Genomic DNA, 15,568 nt, shown 5'->3' with positions numbered 1-15,568 from the left:
CAGGAGGATATGTTATGGTATAAATTACCATGGAGATTTATTCTGTGGAGCTAGCCTGCTCCAGACCAGGCTAAATTCCAGGATCTATTTAATCTCATCCCTAATGTCAGTCAGCAGTCACCACAAATGGAAACCAATAGTTATTTCACTGCTCACTATACATTGTTATCACATATAACTAGACCCACTGTTATTATTTAAACATTTGTGATCATTAATTTCAATGATTTTGGATAAAAAATGATTTTTAGATGATGTTGCTATCATTAGATAATTTACAGTTTCCCATAGACTATAAGGCTATATATAAAATGATAGAATATTAGGGCCACAGAGGGGAAAAAAACACAAGTCATAATATTGTAACCAGTTGTTTTAAAGGAGGACAGTTGTTAAAATGACAGATGTGGGGCATTTCGTGAAATTGTACTTCAGTATGGTTTCATAAACAAAGACATGCTGATGTGCCAGAATATTAAGTATCACATTGTCATAAGTATCAAAACTGTAAAAACAATATGTAGCTTTTCTGCAGAAAGAACCAGCCTCATAAATTTATGACTTTATCCTTTTTCTTCAGTGTGGCCCTAGTTGTAACGGCTGTCCTCTCTCTCTTCATAAGAAGAGGTGGAGTATTGATCGAACCAAGGCGCAGTGGAGTTTGAACACATATTTATTAAACGAAAACACGAACTTAACTAAACTAACAAAACAACAAACGGTGTAGACAGACCTATACGACGAACTTACATAAAACAAGAAGAACGCACGAATAGGACATAAGACTACACAAACCGAACAAACCGTACACAGTCCCGTATGGTGCAAACAATTACACAGACACGGAAGACAATCACCCACAAACAAACAGTGAGAACACCCTACCTAAATATGACTCTTAATTAGAGGAGAACGCAAAACACCTGCCTCTAATTAAGAGCCATACCAGGCAACCAAAACCAACATAGAAACAGATAACATAGACTGCCCACCCAAAACACATGCCCTGACCTAAACACATACAAAAACAACATAAAACAGGTCAGGACCGTTACAGAACCCCCCCCTCAAGGTGCGAACGCCGGGCGCACCAGCACAAAGTCCAGGGGAGGGTCCGGGTGGGCAGTTGACCACGGTGGTGGCTCCGGCTCTGGACGCTGTCCCCACACCACCATAGTCACTCCCCGCTTCTGTCTTCCCCTCCCAATGACCACCCTAAAACTAACATCCCCTAAATGAACGGCCAGCACCGGGAGAAGGGGCAGCACTGGGACAAGGGGCAGCACCGGGACAAGGGGCAGCACCGGGACAAGGGGCAGCACCGGGACAAGGGGCAGCACCGGGACAAGGGGCAGCACCAGGATAAGGGGCAGCACCCGGATAAGGACCAGCACCGGGATAAGGGGCAGCACCGGGATAAGGGGCAGCACCGGGACAAGGGGCAGCACCGGGACAAGGGGCAGGTCCCGGCTGATATACTCAGGCAGATCCTGACTGAACGGCTCTTGACACTCATGGCTGGCTGACGGCTCTCGACGCTCATGGCTGGCTGACGGCTCTCGACGCTCATGGCTGGCTGACGGCTCTCGACGCTCATGGCTGGCTGACGGCTCTCGACGCTCATGGCTGGCTGACGGCTCTCGACGCTCATGGCTGGCTGACGGCTCTCGACGCTCATGGCTGGCTGACGGCTCTCGACGCTCATGGCAGGCTGACGGCTCTCGACGCTCATGGCAGGCTGACGGCTCTCGACGCTCATGGCAGGCTGACGGCTCTCGACGCTCATGGCAGGCTGACGGCTCTCGACGCTCATGGCAGGCTGACGGCTCTCGACGCTCATGGCTCTTTGACGGCTCTGGCAGATCCTGTCTGGTTGGCGGCTCTGGCAGATCCTGTCTGGTTGGCGGCTCTGGCAGATCCTGTCTGGTTGGCGGCTCTGGCAGATCCTGTCTGGTTGGCGGCTCTGGCAGATCCTGTCTGGCGGGCGGCTCTAGCGGCTCCTGTCTGGCGTGCGGCTCTAGCGGCTCCTGTCTGGCAGACGGCTCTGTAGGCTCATGGCAGACGGGCGGCTTAGCAGGCTCATGGCAGACGGGCGGCTTTGCAGGCTCATTGCAGACGGATGGCTCAGACGGCGCTGGGGAGACGGATGGCTCAGATGGCGCTGGGGAGACGGATGGCTCAGATGGCGCTGGGGAGACGGATGGCTCAGATGGCGCTGGTGAGACGGATGGCTCTGGCCGGATACGGCGCACTGTAGACCTGGTGCGTGGTGCCGGAACTGGAGGCACCGGGCTAAGGATAAGCACCTTCCTACTAGTGCGGGGAGCAGGAACAGGGCACACTGCATTCTCAAAGCCTACTCTATCCCTGATGCGAGGTACCGGCACTGGTGACACCGGGCTGAGGACAAGCACATCAGGATTAGTAGGGGGAGAAGATACAGTGTGTTCAGGGCTCTGGAGACGCACAGGTGGCTTAGTGCGTGGTGCCGGAACTGGAGGCACCGGGCTAGATACACGCACTACAGGGAGAGTGCGTGGAGGAGGAACAGGGCTCAGGATACGCACTGGTAGCCTAGTGCGTAGTGTAGACACTGTAGGTACTAGGCTGGGGCGGGGAGGTGGCGCCGGAAATACCGGACCGTGGAGGCGTACTGGCACTCTTGAGCATTGAGCCTGCCCAACCTTACCTGGTTGAATACTCCCGGTTGCCCGACCAGTGCGGGGAGGTGGAATAACCCGCACCGGGCTATGTAGGCGAACCGGGGAAACCATGCGTAAGGCAGGTGCCATGTATGCCGGCCCGAGGAGACGCACTGGAGACCAGACGCGTTGAGCCGGCCTCATGACACCTGGCTCAATACCCAATCTAGCCCTCCCAGTGCGGGGAGGTGGAATAACCCGCACTGGGCTATGCACTCGTACAGGAGACACCGTGCGCTCTACTGCGTAACACGGCGCCTGCCCGTACTCCCGCTCTCCACGGTAAGCCTGGGAAGTGGGCGCAGGTCTCCTACCTGCCCTTGGCCCACTACCTTCTAGCCCCCCCCCAAGAAATTTTTGGGAATTACTTACGGGCTTTTTGGGCTTCCGTGCCAGACGCGTTCCCTCATAGCTCCGGTTCCTCTCTCCGGTAGCCTCTGCTCTTCTCAGTGCCTCCAGCTGTTCCCATGGGAGGCGATCCCTACCAGCCAGGATCTCCTCCCAAGTGTAGCAACCCTTTCCGTCCAATATATCGTCCCATGTCCATTGCTCCTTCTTTTCCTGTCCCTTACTCCGTTGACTCCGCTGCTTGGCTCTGGTATGGTGGGTGATTCTGTAACGGCTGTCCTCTCTCTCTTCATAAGAAGAGGTGGAGTATTGATCGAACCAAGGCGCAGTGGAGTTTGAACACATATTTATTAAACGAAAACACGAACTTAACTAAACTAACAAAACAACAAACGGTGTAGACAGACCTATACGACGAACTTACATAAAACAAGAAGAACGCACGAATAGGACATAAGACTACACAAACCGAACAAACCGTACACAGTCCCGTATGGTGCAAACAATTACACAGACACGGAAGACAATCACCCACAAACAAACAGTGAGAACACCCTACCTAAATATGACTCTTAATTAGAGGAGAACGCAAAACACCTGCCTCTAATTAAGAGCCATACCAGGCAACCAAAACCAACATAGAAACAGATAACATAGACTGCCCACCCAAAACACATGCCCTGACCTAAACACATACAAAAACAACATAAAACAGGTCAGGACCGTTACACTAGTACTCTGTCATATAAACAAATACACATTCCATATGAATATAAAAACACAATGTGTAACATTATGTTCCTTTATTGAATAAGGACAAAACAAAGCAGGTAAACCATCAGCTCCTTTCGAAACTGAAGTCACAGTGACTCTACAAGATGGAAAGCACAGAATCCAAGCATATTATACAAAATGATACATACACATTCAAAGGTCTGTATATAACACACCCTGCATGTCTGCACACTAAAATAAATGCAGGACAAATCCATACACATCAACTGAACAGACAAATGAATGGATGCAGTAGCCTCCCTGCAGCCTTGTATTACACACAGTATACCGCACAAACATCATAAGAGGCCAAATTCGTCAAAAAACGAACCCAAAAAAACCCAAATTCCTCTGCCACCGCAGGACATATTTAACCAAAATTGAAAGCACACATACTAACTAAAATAATTCAACACATATTGGTCCCTCAGCAGCCGACCACTGTCGTCATCAGGGAAGATTGCCGGATTGTCCCAGTCCATGGCTGGTGGCACTCTGGGGGCCCTCTCCTTCCTCAGGCAGGCCACATTGTGGAGGACAGCACAAGCCACAGTAATATCACATGCCCTAACAGGGCTGACCCTTAATTTGTGAAGGCAGTGAAAGCGTGCCTTCAGGAGGCCAAAGGTCATTTCAACTCTGGCCCTGGTCCTGGCATGGGCATGGTTGTAGGCCTGCTGTGCTTCCTGGGGGTCTGTGAAAGGTGTCAGGAGAAAAGGCTGGCAGCCATACCCCCTGTCTCCCAGCAACACACCAGAGAATTCACCTGTCAACACAAAATCTCATCATTACTACCTCATAAACACAGTGATATTCTTGACACAGCCATGATGGTTATAAATAGGGGTTGTGTGGCTTACCTTGTGATAGGCACTGATAGATTTCAGAGGCCCGAAAGATTCTGGAGTCATGGACTGAGCCAGGCCATTTTGCCACAACATTGCTGATCACACAGTCAGCATTGCAGACCATCTGAAATCATAAGATGAGGAATATTACACCAATCAATGCACATCACTGGCAATGCAGAGTGTTCGTCAATGGACAATATCAAAAAGTTATGTTCACCTGAACATTAATGCTGTGAAAGGATTTCCTATTCACAAAATCGGCCTCATGGGCACCTGAGGGGGCTTTTATCCTTATGTGTGTGCAGTCCACTGCACCAATGACATTGGGGAAACCTGTCACACAAAGTAATGAGTATCCTACTATGTGTTAACAGTTGTCCTGTAATTTGTAGATCCTCTTACCTGCAATCCTATAGAACTCCTCTTTGATGTCACAGAGTCTTCTGTGGCCAGGGAAGGAGATGAAGACATCTGCTAATGCTTTGATAGCCAGACACACACTCCTTATTGTGCGGCAAATTGTGGCCTTGTTCAGCTGTTCTGCATCCCCCACTGAGTACAGGAAGGCTCCACTAGCAAAAAAGCGCAAGGCCACACAAACCATTTGCTCCACACTCAGTGCATGGCTCCGTGCAGTGCGGTGCTTAATCCTGGGACCCAGTAGTCTGCATAGATACCTGATGCCATCTGCAGAAAACCTGTATCTTTCATATAGATGGTCATCAGGGAAGGCCAGTGGGTCCAACCGGTCCCTGAAGACCCTTTCTCGCCTGAAGGCTCTCCTCAGCACAAGTGCTTCTTCATCCACCACATCTCGCACGAATGGGCATGCCATTGTCAGAGCAGAAAGGAACACACAATTTTGGGCCTTCATATAGGCTAGTGGCCACACCTGGTGCTGGGGGGGTGGGCAAAAGAGGGCGATGCCTTATAACGATGACTTGGTTGTACTGATTGCTGGGAAAATAAAAAAAACCTTAGAAAGATGCCACCGTCCTGTGTGCTCACAATAAGAGCTCATATGTCATGGCTCACTTGACTTTACGAGAATATACCTAATTTTTATTTTGAGCTGTGTCATCTTCTTGGAGCTGGGGGAGGAAAGAAAAATAATGATTAATACATTTGTGTTACAGTTAGCATACAGTGTACATTGAAGGCATATCTCACCTCCCTCTCAAGTTTTTTTATTTCAAGGTCCAGTTTCCTAATTGTCCTCTTTTTTATTTCGGACTCCAGTGCAAGATTTTCCATCTTTTTCTTCTTGTACTGAATGTCTATGTCTGCCAGTTCTATTTGGCGCCGGAGGTGGTTGCCATACAACTTTCTGATAGCTTGTGAGCTCTGTGAACACAATACAATTAGCGCAGCTGGAATTTGGCAGGATGTGGTGTCCTTTTATTAATACGCACTATGTTGCCAGGCTGGTTTTCCCACTGTATAGCATCTGGGTCCTGTAAAAGAAATTCGATTTTTTGATTTTGATGAGGACTCCTCACCATTGTAGAGTAAATAGTACTTTCACAGTCTTAACATGATACCTCATGCCTTCTGGAATCCAGAGAGATGGTCTCCTCCTCATCATCGTCTCCATCATGTGCTGTTGCTGCTGCACTGGGGCCTTCACCCTATCACATTTAATCGGATTCATATTGAAGCTAGTAGACAAGACATGCCAGGCCTACAGTATGCCTTTGATGGAGTACTCACTGGATCAGCATCGTCTGGTGCTTGTGCTGGTGGCTCTAACAGGAACACAGTGCTGCCAGACACTGCAAGGCAATAGGTAAACCAAAGTCAGACAGTCCAAATTGATTCAATATGAATGTGGTTGTATCCCATGTAGAGATGGAAGGACATACCTTGAATGAAGCGGGTGGCATCTTGGGAGGAACCTATGCTCGTCTCTTTCCCCCCAGGGATCCCCTCTAAGACGGGCCTGCCTTTATTTAGCTCCAAGGCCATGTCCTCTGCTGGGGTAAGGTCAGCCTTTGGTGACCCACCACCCGTGCCTTGTCTGTGGGTATTCTTTTTCACTGCTAAAACAGTACAGACAATGTGTGAGCAGGCACCTTCTGGGTACAATATATGCTTGTGCTTTGTTAAATATTAGTCAGGGACCATACCATTCTGCAGAATGTTCTTGTATTTGATTTTGACCTGCTGCCATGTCCGTTTTGGCCCGTTCATGTTTAATCTACACACACACACACACACACACACACACACATTTAATGGAGTCACACTGCAAAAAATTACTTGGTATTTTTGTCTTGTTTTCAGTAAAAATATCAAAAAATTTATCATAGCTTTATACAGTGTGATGGAGTTACTTTACACAATTTCACTCATATCTGCAGTGCATTTCAATTAAAAATGTAACCGTTTCATAATTACAGTACAACTGCATTTTTGGAGATGTGAATTAAATATTTGAATTGTAATTGTGATGTTTCAGCGGAGCGGTGAGTGTGTAATTGTGCACTACTTACGCATTCAGGCGGTCTGCAATACTTTGCCACGCTTTTTCTCTTTGCTTTATCACTGTGGCGGTGTTGCCTTTCTTCTTAATTATATCTTTTACCTCCTCGTATGCCTCCATGAGGATTTGTGCTTCCGACGGGGAAAAGTACGCGGCTCTAGTTGCCATGGTAAATCAGTTAATCTGTGATCTGTGGCGGGGTCTATTTGAGTGAGCCGTGAGCGCGCACCTATCCAGGATTGGTTTCACCTGGCTTAATGAATCCGTGTCTGCTCATCCTGGCTTGGTCTTTGTGCAACCAATTAAGCCTGGACGCACATGTTTTGGCTTCATTGAGCTCAGCTGAGTCATTTATCCCGGATGTCTTAATTCTACTTTTGTGCAACAGGCCCCTGATCTCTGTACCCAAAACATACAATTATCTGTAAAGATGGTCAGTCACATAGTGAATTTCAAACACAGATTCAACCAAGAAAAACAGGGAGGTTGTCTAATGCCTCACAAAGTACCATTATTGTTAAAAAAAAGTAGACATTGAATATCCCTTTGAGCAAGATGAAGTTATTAATTACACTTTGGATGGTGTACCAATATACCCAGTCACAACATAGATACTGGCATCATTCTGGAGGAGGCGGGGCCTGGTGTGGGGGGAGGCGACTAACTAACAAACCCGTACACTGCCTCTGATGCATGTGGTGGAGCCAGGCCAGCTCAAAAGGCGGGCTTAGAGGGAAAGGAGGAGGAGGAGGATGAGGAGCCAGGAGATCTGCATGTTTATTTATCTCGCTCTCTCCAAGCAGTGAAATTGTTTACACGTGGAAACGTTTTCTTGCTTTAGAATTGATTCAAGTGGTATTGAATTTGTTTCTTCTTGTTATTGCAGTCATTAATGCAGATGCTTAAAGGCTTTCTCTTGTGGCAGAATTGCGAAGGTAAAAAGCTGGCATGTTGATGATCCACATGGCTAGTGACTTTACCCTTTTTTCGCTCTCCTTTTCTCTCCACCCAAAATCTCTTCCTTTTCTCTCTTTAACCCTAAAATCTCTCCTTTCTCCCTTTTCTTACTCCCAATATGTTCTTTTCCATGTTTGTCTTCCTCTGCCCCTCTTCTCAATCACCCCAGTCTTTGCCCATTTCACCAAATCGCTCTTCTTTCTGGGAGGATTGATGTGACTAGCTACAGTGCACTGCTGTGGACAAAATCTAATTTATCACTGTATCAAGCAAGTGATAGGTTCTTGACTTGTTTCTATTGGACGAGCTAAACGTGACGTTGGGCCTGATTGGATCAGGACTGAGTCGGAATATGCTCAGCTTGAAGCCCCGCACTCTTGGCCTGGCCTGTTGGATCTGCCCCTGCTGAGACTATAAACTAATCTATAAACTGAATGAACATACTTGAAGAGCTGTGAAACTGCTCAGACTTTCTGTGCTTCTGTACCTTTTCTATTAGTGACAATGAAATATAAACGTTTTATTTTTTTAAACAAATAAACATGCAGTTTTAAAAATGCAGGTTTGAGTCAACACACCCAGTTTCCAAGCTTCACCAAAGCCCTTTTTTGACTCTCAGATCAGTTCAGTGTCTATAAATGAATTCTCTGAGAGTGCTTACAAAACAATTCTTAGTTTCATTTATAGCCAAGATACACCCCTCTCAACTTACAAAGAATCCTTTACCCGAAAGAGGAGTATCCTATTGCTAGACAGCATCAGCTATAAATCATCGTTCAGTTTGGTCTCCCAAGAAGGTTTCAATCTCATGCTTGGTACTTCACTGTCTACCAAAACATTACCTCATCCAATGGCATATATCAATTGTCATTTGAGATACTCCCATCTCAAATACACCCCCTCCTGGATAAGCACAGAAAAGACAGTGAGCCTCTTAGGTCATATACTAGATCAAGATAAGGGCAACCTCAGAGGGGACATACAATGGTTCCAAACACTGCCAAACTCCTTCCCCCTATGAGAAAAGTAGGGAGTGACTGGCGTACAGACATTGTATGAGATAACTAACTGGTTCCCCATTAATAACGCCATCCCGTCACATGGTTTAGGAATAGTTACAGACACATTCCCATAAGAAAACAACGTTTAACTCTGTCCTCCTCCCCTTCTGATATTCTACATAGCACCACATGGTTTAACAGATACATTGACTTATGAAGACAAGCCTGACCTCTCCCCTCTCTGGCCCCAAGTTACTAAGCCCTATCCCAGAAGGGGAAAATGCACTGCCAACCCTATAGTCCAAAGGGCACCATTCTAATGACAAGTATCTCACAAGCATATGATGAAAATAACATCTTATCTATCTATATTACTTAGCTAAATCTGATTCTGCCACGACACGTGTCATAGATAGGCCGCATCTGTGACAGCTTCAATGGCGTTGTCTATGCTCTCCATTTTAAAGTATTACATTTCCTTGAATGGCAGATTTCTCCTGACTCGTAGGAATTCCCACCCAGTTGACTATGTCAAAATAATGTAAGCCCTCCATTGCAATATCTATGCTCAATGGGTTATCCATAAGTATCACAACAGGCACAACTCCAATATATATAGTTTTTCAGTTGCAGAAATGCCACGTGTCCACAACCTAACAATTACAAAACTTGGACTCGATCAAATAACCCCCACGCGGAAAATTGGCAAATATTTGTTGACCAAATTCAACTCATTGACCTCCATATGAATTGTTCACGTCGTGGACAGATTCTGGGCAGAGTAAAAACATGCCTTGCTTCTTCCCGTGTATCCTTTTTCAAATCCAGGCCTTGAGGTCCACAGCATTAATGATTTATTTTTCTCCTTAGGGGTGGTTGAGTAAAAGCTGGTTAAAACTTCTTATGGCTGCAATCCCATTAACGGGATGATATGACAACAGCCAGTGAAGGTGCAGGGCGCCAAATTCAAAAACCAGAAATCTCATAATTAAAATTCCTCAGACATACATGTGTCTTATACCATTTTAAAGGTAATCTTGTTGTTAATCCCACCAAAGTGTCCGATTTCAAATATGCTTTTCAGCGAAAGCACTACAAACGATTATGTTAGGTCACACCAAACCACAATAAGCACAGCCATTTTTCCAGCCAAAGATAGCAGTCACAAAAAGCACAAAGAGATAAAATGAATCACTAACCTTTGATGATCTTCATCAGATGACACTCATAGGACTTCATGTTACACAATACATGTATTTTTTGTTTGATAAAGATCATATTTATGTAAAAAAATCTGAGTTTACATTGACGCGTTACATTCACTAGTTCCAAAAACATCAAGTGATTTTGCATAGCCACATCGTTTCAACAGAAATACTCATCATAAATGTAGATGATAATACAAGTTATACACATGGAATTATAGATATACCTCTCCTTAATGCAACCGCTGTGTCAGATTTCAAAAAAACTTTACGGAACAAGCAAACCATGCAATAATCTGAGACGGAGCTCAGAACAATAGTCAAATTAGCCTCCATGTTGGAGTCAACAGAAACCAGAAATTAAATGATAAATATTCCCTTACCTTTGATGATTTTCATCAGAATGCACTCCCAGGAATCCCAGGTCCACAATAAATGCTTGATTTCTTCGATAATGTCCGTTATTTATGTCCAATTAGCTACTTTGGTTAGCACGTTTGGTAAACAATTCCAAAGTCACGAAGCGCGTTCACTAAAACTTGACGAAATGTCCAAAAGTTCCGTAACAGTCCGTAGAAACATTTCAAACGATGTATTGAATCAATCTTTAGAATGTTGTTAACATATATCTTGAATAACGTTCCAACCGGAGAATTCCATTGACTTCAGATGAGCGATGGAACGGAGGTCCTCCTCACATAAACGCGCGTGGTCAAAGAATGTTCACCTCATGGTAGTGGTGACTCATTCATGTCTCCTTCGGCCCACCTTCACAGCAGAGTCATCAGACAAAGTTCTACAGACTGTTGACATCTAGTGGAAGCCGTAAGAAGTGAATACTCATTAATATCTCGCTGTGATTTCAATGGGATCTTGGTTGAAACTCTACCAGCCTCAGAATTTCCACTTCCTGTTTGGATTTTTTCTCAGGTTTTTGCCTGCCATATGAGTTCTGTTATATTCACAGACATAATTCAAACAGTTTTAGAAACTTCAGAGTGTTTCTATCCAATACTAATAATAATATGCATATATTAGTAACTGGGACTGAGGAGCAGGCCGTTTTCTCTGGGCACCTTTCATCCAAGCTACTCAATACTGCCCCTGCAGCCATAAGAAGTTAAACTTCCAGGGAATAAAGAACCAGGAGCACCAGTGGACAGCAATGTTCTGGTTTTTGGTACCTTTGAATATCAAACTGAAGACCCAATTAGTTCTTGCGGACAAACTGAAGTGGTACAACATGTTGCATTGCACCATTGTGGGCACTGACCCATAACAGACTAGTTTTGAATAATTTCTCATAGATTAATAGTTATTGGAAATGTTTGTTTTGAGACGGTTAGTTCTAACTGTATAGAAAGACTGCTACCACAAACCAGCACCATCAAAAATTCCAGAGTGGCGAGAACAGCGAAAGACCAGTATCAGGGCCGTCCCTCGGGAGACTGGTACCAAGATGTCATGTCCAGTGTGTTCCAGGCTCAGACTGATCTCAACCATCTGCACACTCACTGTACCAGATTTCCCCAACGAATCGTGCCATGGTTATCAATCTATGATGGACGAACAGCAAAGTCCTGACTGTATAGAAAACACCTTAGCCATCAATATTTTCCAGGAACCGGGAAGTCACTGTACTAGTGATACAATTAATCTGGCAGAAGAGGGTACTGATTAATAAGCAGGTGCAAGAAACAAGAACTTAACAGCTTTTTATTTATATATATGGTATATATATATATATATATATATATATATATATATATATATATATATATATATATATATATATATATATATATATATCTTGCATCAGTGAATCATTAAACATCTTTGCAAACCCCTAGCTACCACCAACACTTATCTACAGGAAAAGTGAAGATTTTACAGCAGCTAGGTCTACATTTAAATGCCACAAACAAGAAGTACAAAAAACTGCTTTATTTAAAAACCTATAAATGGGATAAAAGGAGAGCAGTCACTCTGCTGCTGCCCCCCTTGCCTCGTTTCCCTGTGGTTTTAGCTTCAAGAGCAGCAGTGTCCCCTTCATCAACCTCTGCAGGCTTCTGGAAAGCTTTGGCCTTTGCACCCTTCTTGGCTGCCCCTTCACCCTTGGTAGTCTTCTGTGCTTTGGGTTGATCCTCAGCTGTCCCCTCTGCCCCTTTGTCCTCTTCGACTTGGGCTTCTTAGCAGGGGCCACCATGGAAGCAGATGCTTTTCCGGACTTCCTGAGTTTTGCATCCTGAAAGATGAAAATGACAGGTTTGCAATACAATCACCCATTTAAAATTAGAGATTCAATTGAACCATGATAAAGCCCAAATAGGGAACAGTACCCATGACAAAAGTATATATATAAAAAAGTCCCTTTACACCAAAACCACTTGAACAATGCCAATAGTCAGAACATAACTGAAACCACACTTGACTCTGAAGGTTTCTCCTTCTGCTTTTTGGCTGTAGCCTTTTTCTTCTCAGCTTCTAGAGACAAAAGTTAGTGATGTGTGTGTATGCATGCAATCATGGACATCATGAGGAGAAGTGAGATACCCATACAAGTCATTGAATGAGCAATGTTAAATGTCCTCCATTACAATGCGTGTAGCTCAATAACAATGATCCCATACAATTGGGCAGATTATAGGGTGATGTCTAAATCCTAGGAGTGATGAGCACAATTAATTCAGTTGATTCAGTTTACCGGCTTCCTTGTCCTTAGTCTTCTTGGCTCCAACCTTGGCAGCCTTCTCCACATTGGGATCAGTGTTCTCAGTGGCCTTTGGCTTGAGCTCCTTCACCCTACCCCTGACTGCAAGCTGGCACGGGAGAGTGAACACATATTGAGCTACATTATTTCAAACAGCAAGCCCATGTTCAATATGTTTGTCATATAATGTTGACTTATCTAATAAACACACAACTTTATATTCAAATCTGGTACCATGAAGTTTGGCTCATTTGGCAGGTAAGCTACTATCACATTCAGAAAATAAGGTCCATTCACCTTGGATCACATTTTTCTTGAATTAATTACTTGGGTTAACAAAGCCTAGTTGCCACAAGTAGCCTATTAAAGTAACTGTCCAGTGGAGATCTCACTTTAAAAAAAGTTTCATCCTGTATAGGGATGTTACGTTTGATGCCTGAGCTCTGAGGCATGCGTTGAAATTACATTGTGCCGATTTCCGAATCACTTTATCAGAAGCACGTGGTCAATGACGTCCAAAGCTTTGTTTCGTCGAACAACCACCTGATTGGTAGAAGACAAAAAAGCTACACTGCACACACTCTATGGTGTGGGACATAATCTTTAATTATTTAGCTGCTCTAAATCCTTTAGACCAGCAGGTGCCACTAGTGTGCACCTTATCAAAGCCTTGAGTAATTAACCTATTTCAGACAATTAGCTGGAAAATCTCAATGCTCCAGGAAGCTTTGTTTCCCCATCACTAATCCTACACTCGTATTTGTAGCCAAAGTATGATTTGAAAAAAACAAAAGAAACACTTGAACTTGTAACACAAAACATACAGTTTCGATAATGCTTGCCATGTCCTCATTAAACATTATATCATGTTGGCTCACTGGCTGAACTGGCCAATCAGCAGTATACTTGATTAAATATTTTTTGTAACAGGTATATGCCCACACCATTCTGTTGTTGGGGTACGTCCAGGGCCGGATTAACAAAGGGGCTTCCCGGGGCTGAAGCCCCTGTGCCCAGAAGGCAGAAAAAAAGTCAGAAATATATTCATACATTATACAGTACATATTAGATATGTAGTATATATTTTTACTGCAACCGCAAACCACAGGAGGATTCTGGAGTCCGCTCTCAATGAGTGTAAACAGCTTCCTGCTGCCACTATGCTAATCATCAGATGGGGGGAGGAGAGGTATGGGCCCCATGTGGGTAAATGGGGGGCCCAGCCTTGATTGGGTAACAGAGAAAATCAACTGCATAATAACTAAACGTGACTGGTCAATTATGTGAGTCATGGGCTGGGCCCAAGAGGCAAAAACACGAATTACTTATTATATAACCAACCAAGGGAGCCTGTTCTCAATGTTCAAAATACACCAGAGAATATATTTAGCCACAGAGGATCAATAGCTTCTCAAAAATAACTGGATTAAATGTTCTCACAAGCACATGCAGGTAACTGCCAAAATAAAGAAAACGCCAACAAAGTGTCTTAAAAAGGGTGTTTGCTGCAAGAACAGCTTCAATGCACCTTGGCATAAATTCTACAAACTGACCTAAACCATGGCAGGAAAACACACCCCACACACACCATAAATTTTGTTTCCCTCATTTACTCAATTGTTTCCCTTATTTTGGCAGTTACTGGTTGCCTACTGTCGGGAAGGCTGCAATTTGGGCAGCATGCATTCCAAATGTACAGCTTGTTATGTTGTGGCCATAGACATAATACATTGATTTTTGGAACCTCTTACCCTGGAAATTTGAGTGGTAACTCATGGGTACTCTAGCAATGGCTGCCAGTCCTGATTTGAATGGGAACTGCCATCCATGGATTATATGTAGATAGTTGGTTGCAGCTGTCGGTTTGCACATTTCAAAATACAAATCGCGGGAAAAAACATAGTTTGGAAAGCAAACTGCTGAAAATAGAAGACTGTCCGTAGAACCAATATAATTCTCAACTTCCAATTTTTTGTGACCAACAGCACTATTTTTCAAAGTAGCTCATCTTAAGATAGGCTATTGCCAAGAGGAGCGCATTGGCCAGCACCGTGAGTAGTAGCCTATGGCTTCATCATTACGCGAGTCAGTGTGCCACTGGAAATGGTATGTAATTGCCCAATGTAGTAATATATAAATAGAAAACACAATTCAAACAGGAAAGCTGGTTTGACATACTCAATTACAATTTTTGGGAAGGAAAGGTGGATGAAGAGGAGTTTTCCGTGCCACAGCTGTCACGCCCTGGCCTTATTATTCTTTGTTTTCTTGATTATTTTAGTTAGGTCAGGGTGTGACATGGGGAATGTTTATGTTTTGTTGGTTTTGGGTGTTTATTTGGTAAAGGGGTTATGGGGTGTAGTAGATGGTTTTGTGTTGAGTGTATATGTCTAGCGTTGTCTATGTTGGTTAGTTATCTAGGAGAGTCTATGGTTACCTGAATGAGTTCCCAATTAGAGACAGCTGATTTCGGTTGTCTCTGATTGGGAGCCTTATTTAGGGTAGCCATAGGCTCTCATTGGTTGTGGGTAATTGTCT

At 44.3% G+C, this 15,568-nt stretch overlaps 2 protein-coding genes across 4 annotated transcripts; both read right to left on the bottom strand.

Moving 5' to 3' along the window:
• Positions 1–655: 655 nt before the first annotated feature.
• Positions 656–3,208, bottom strand: LOC139563613 (putative uncharacterized protein ENSP00000383309). Its single transcript, XM_071382451.1, has 2 exons — positions 3,075–3,208; positions 656–2,400 (listed from the first exon to the last, which is right to left on the bottom strand). Exons 1-2 carry the CDS (start codon positions 3,110–3,112, stop codon positions 1,068–1,070), a joined length of 1,371 nt encoding a protein of 456 aa, XP_071238552.1. The 5' UTR covers positions 3,113–3,208; the 3' UTR covers positions 656–1,067.
• A 615-nt stretch (positions 3,209–3,823) lies between these two features.
• On the bottom strand, positions 3,824–7,544 carry LOC139563284 (myb/SANT-like DNA-binding domain-containing protein 4). Of its 3 annotated transcripts, XM_071381852.1 has the most exons (11): positions 7,168–7,544; positions 6,802–6,872; positions 6,538–6,714; positions 6,386–6,447; positions 6,217–6,303; positions 6,088–6,129; positions 5,846–6,019; positions 5,731–5,766; positions 5,078–5,632; positions 4,685–4,796; positions 3,824–4,590 (listed from the first exon to the last, which is right to left on the bottom strand). In XM_071381852.1, exons 1-8 carry the CDS (start codon positions 7,323–7,325, stop codon positions 5,731–5,733), a joined length of 807 nt encoding a protein of 268 aa, XP_071237953.1. In that variant the 5' UTR covers positions 7,326–7,544; the 3' UTR covers positions 3,824–4,590; positions 4,685–4,796; positions 5,078–5,632. The 3 variants fall into 3 exon arrangements, with proteins under 3 accessions (XP_071237953.1, XP_071237944.1, XP_071237936.1); XM_071381843.1 differs by having other exon boundaries at positions 5,731–6,019; XM_071381835.1 differs by having other exon boundaries at positions 5,078–6,019.
• Positions 7,545–15,568: the final 8,024 nt, after the last annotated feature.

The sequence above is a fragment of the Salvelinus alpinus genome, chromosome 2 (assembly GCF_045679555.1).
Source record: "Salvelinus alpinus chromosome 2, SLU_Salpinus.1, whole genome shotgun sequence".
In the NCBI taxonomy this organism is placed as follows: Eukaryota; Metazoa; Chordata; class Actinopteri; order Salmoniformes; family Salmonidae; genus Salvelinus; species Salvelinus alpinus.
The sequence above is the reverse complement of the archived record's forward strand: the minus strand, read 5'-3'. Positions and strand labels throughout refer to the sequence as shown.

Excerpts from the sequence above, each read along its gene's own strand:
- LOC139563284 (XM_071381835.1), bottom strand. The coding sequence starts at position 7,325 with ATGGCAACTAGAGCCGCGTACTTTTCCCCGTCGGAAGCACAAATCCTC. Across the intron at positions 6,448-6,537 it reads TGCCACCCGCTTCATTCAAG|TGTCTGGCAGCACTGTGTTC; the intron begins GTATGTCCTTCC and ends ATTGCCTTGCAG. Across the intron at positions 6,130-6,216 it reads TGGATTCCAGAAGGCATGAG|GACCCAGATGCTATACAGTG; the intron begins GTATCATGTTAA and ends TTTCTTTTACAG.
- LOC139563613 (XM_071382451.1), bottom strand. The coding sequence starts at position 3,112 with ATGAGGGAACGCGTCTGGCACGGAAGCCCAAAAAGCCC. Across the intron at positions 2,401-3,074 it reads CACGGAAGCCCAAAAAGCCC|CCCGGTGTCACCAGTGCCGG; the intron begins GTAAGTAATTCC and ends GCTTGTCCTCAG.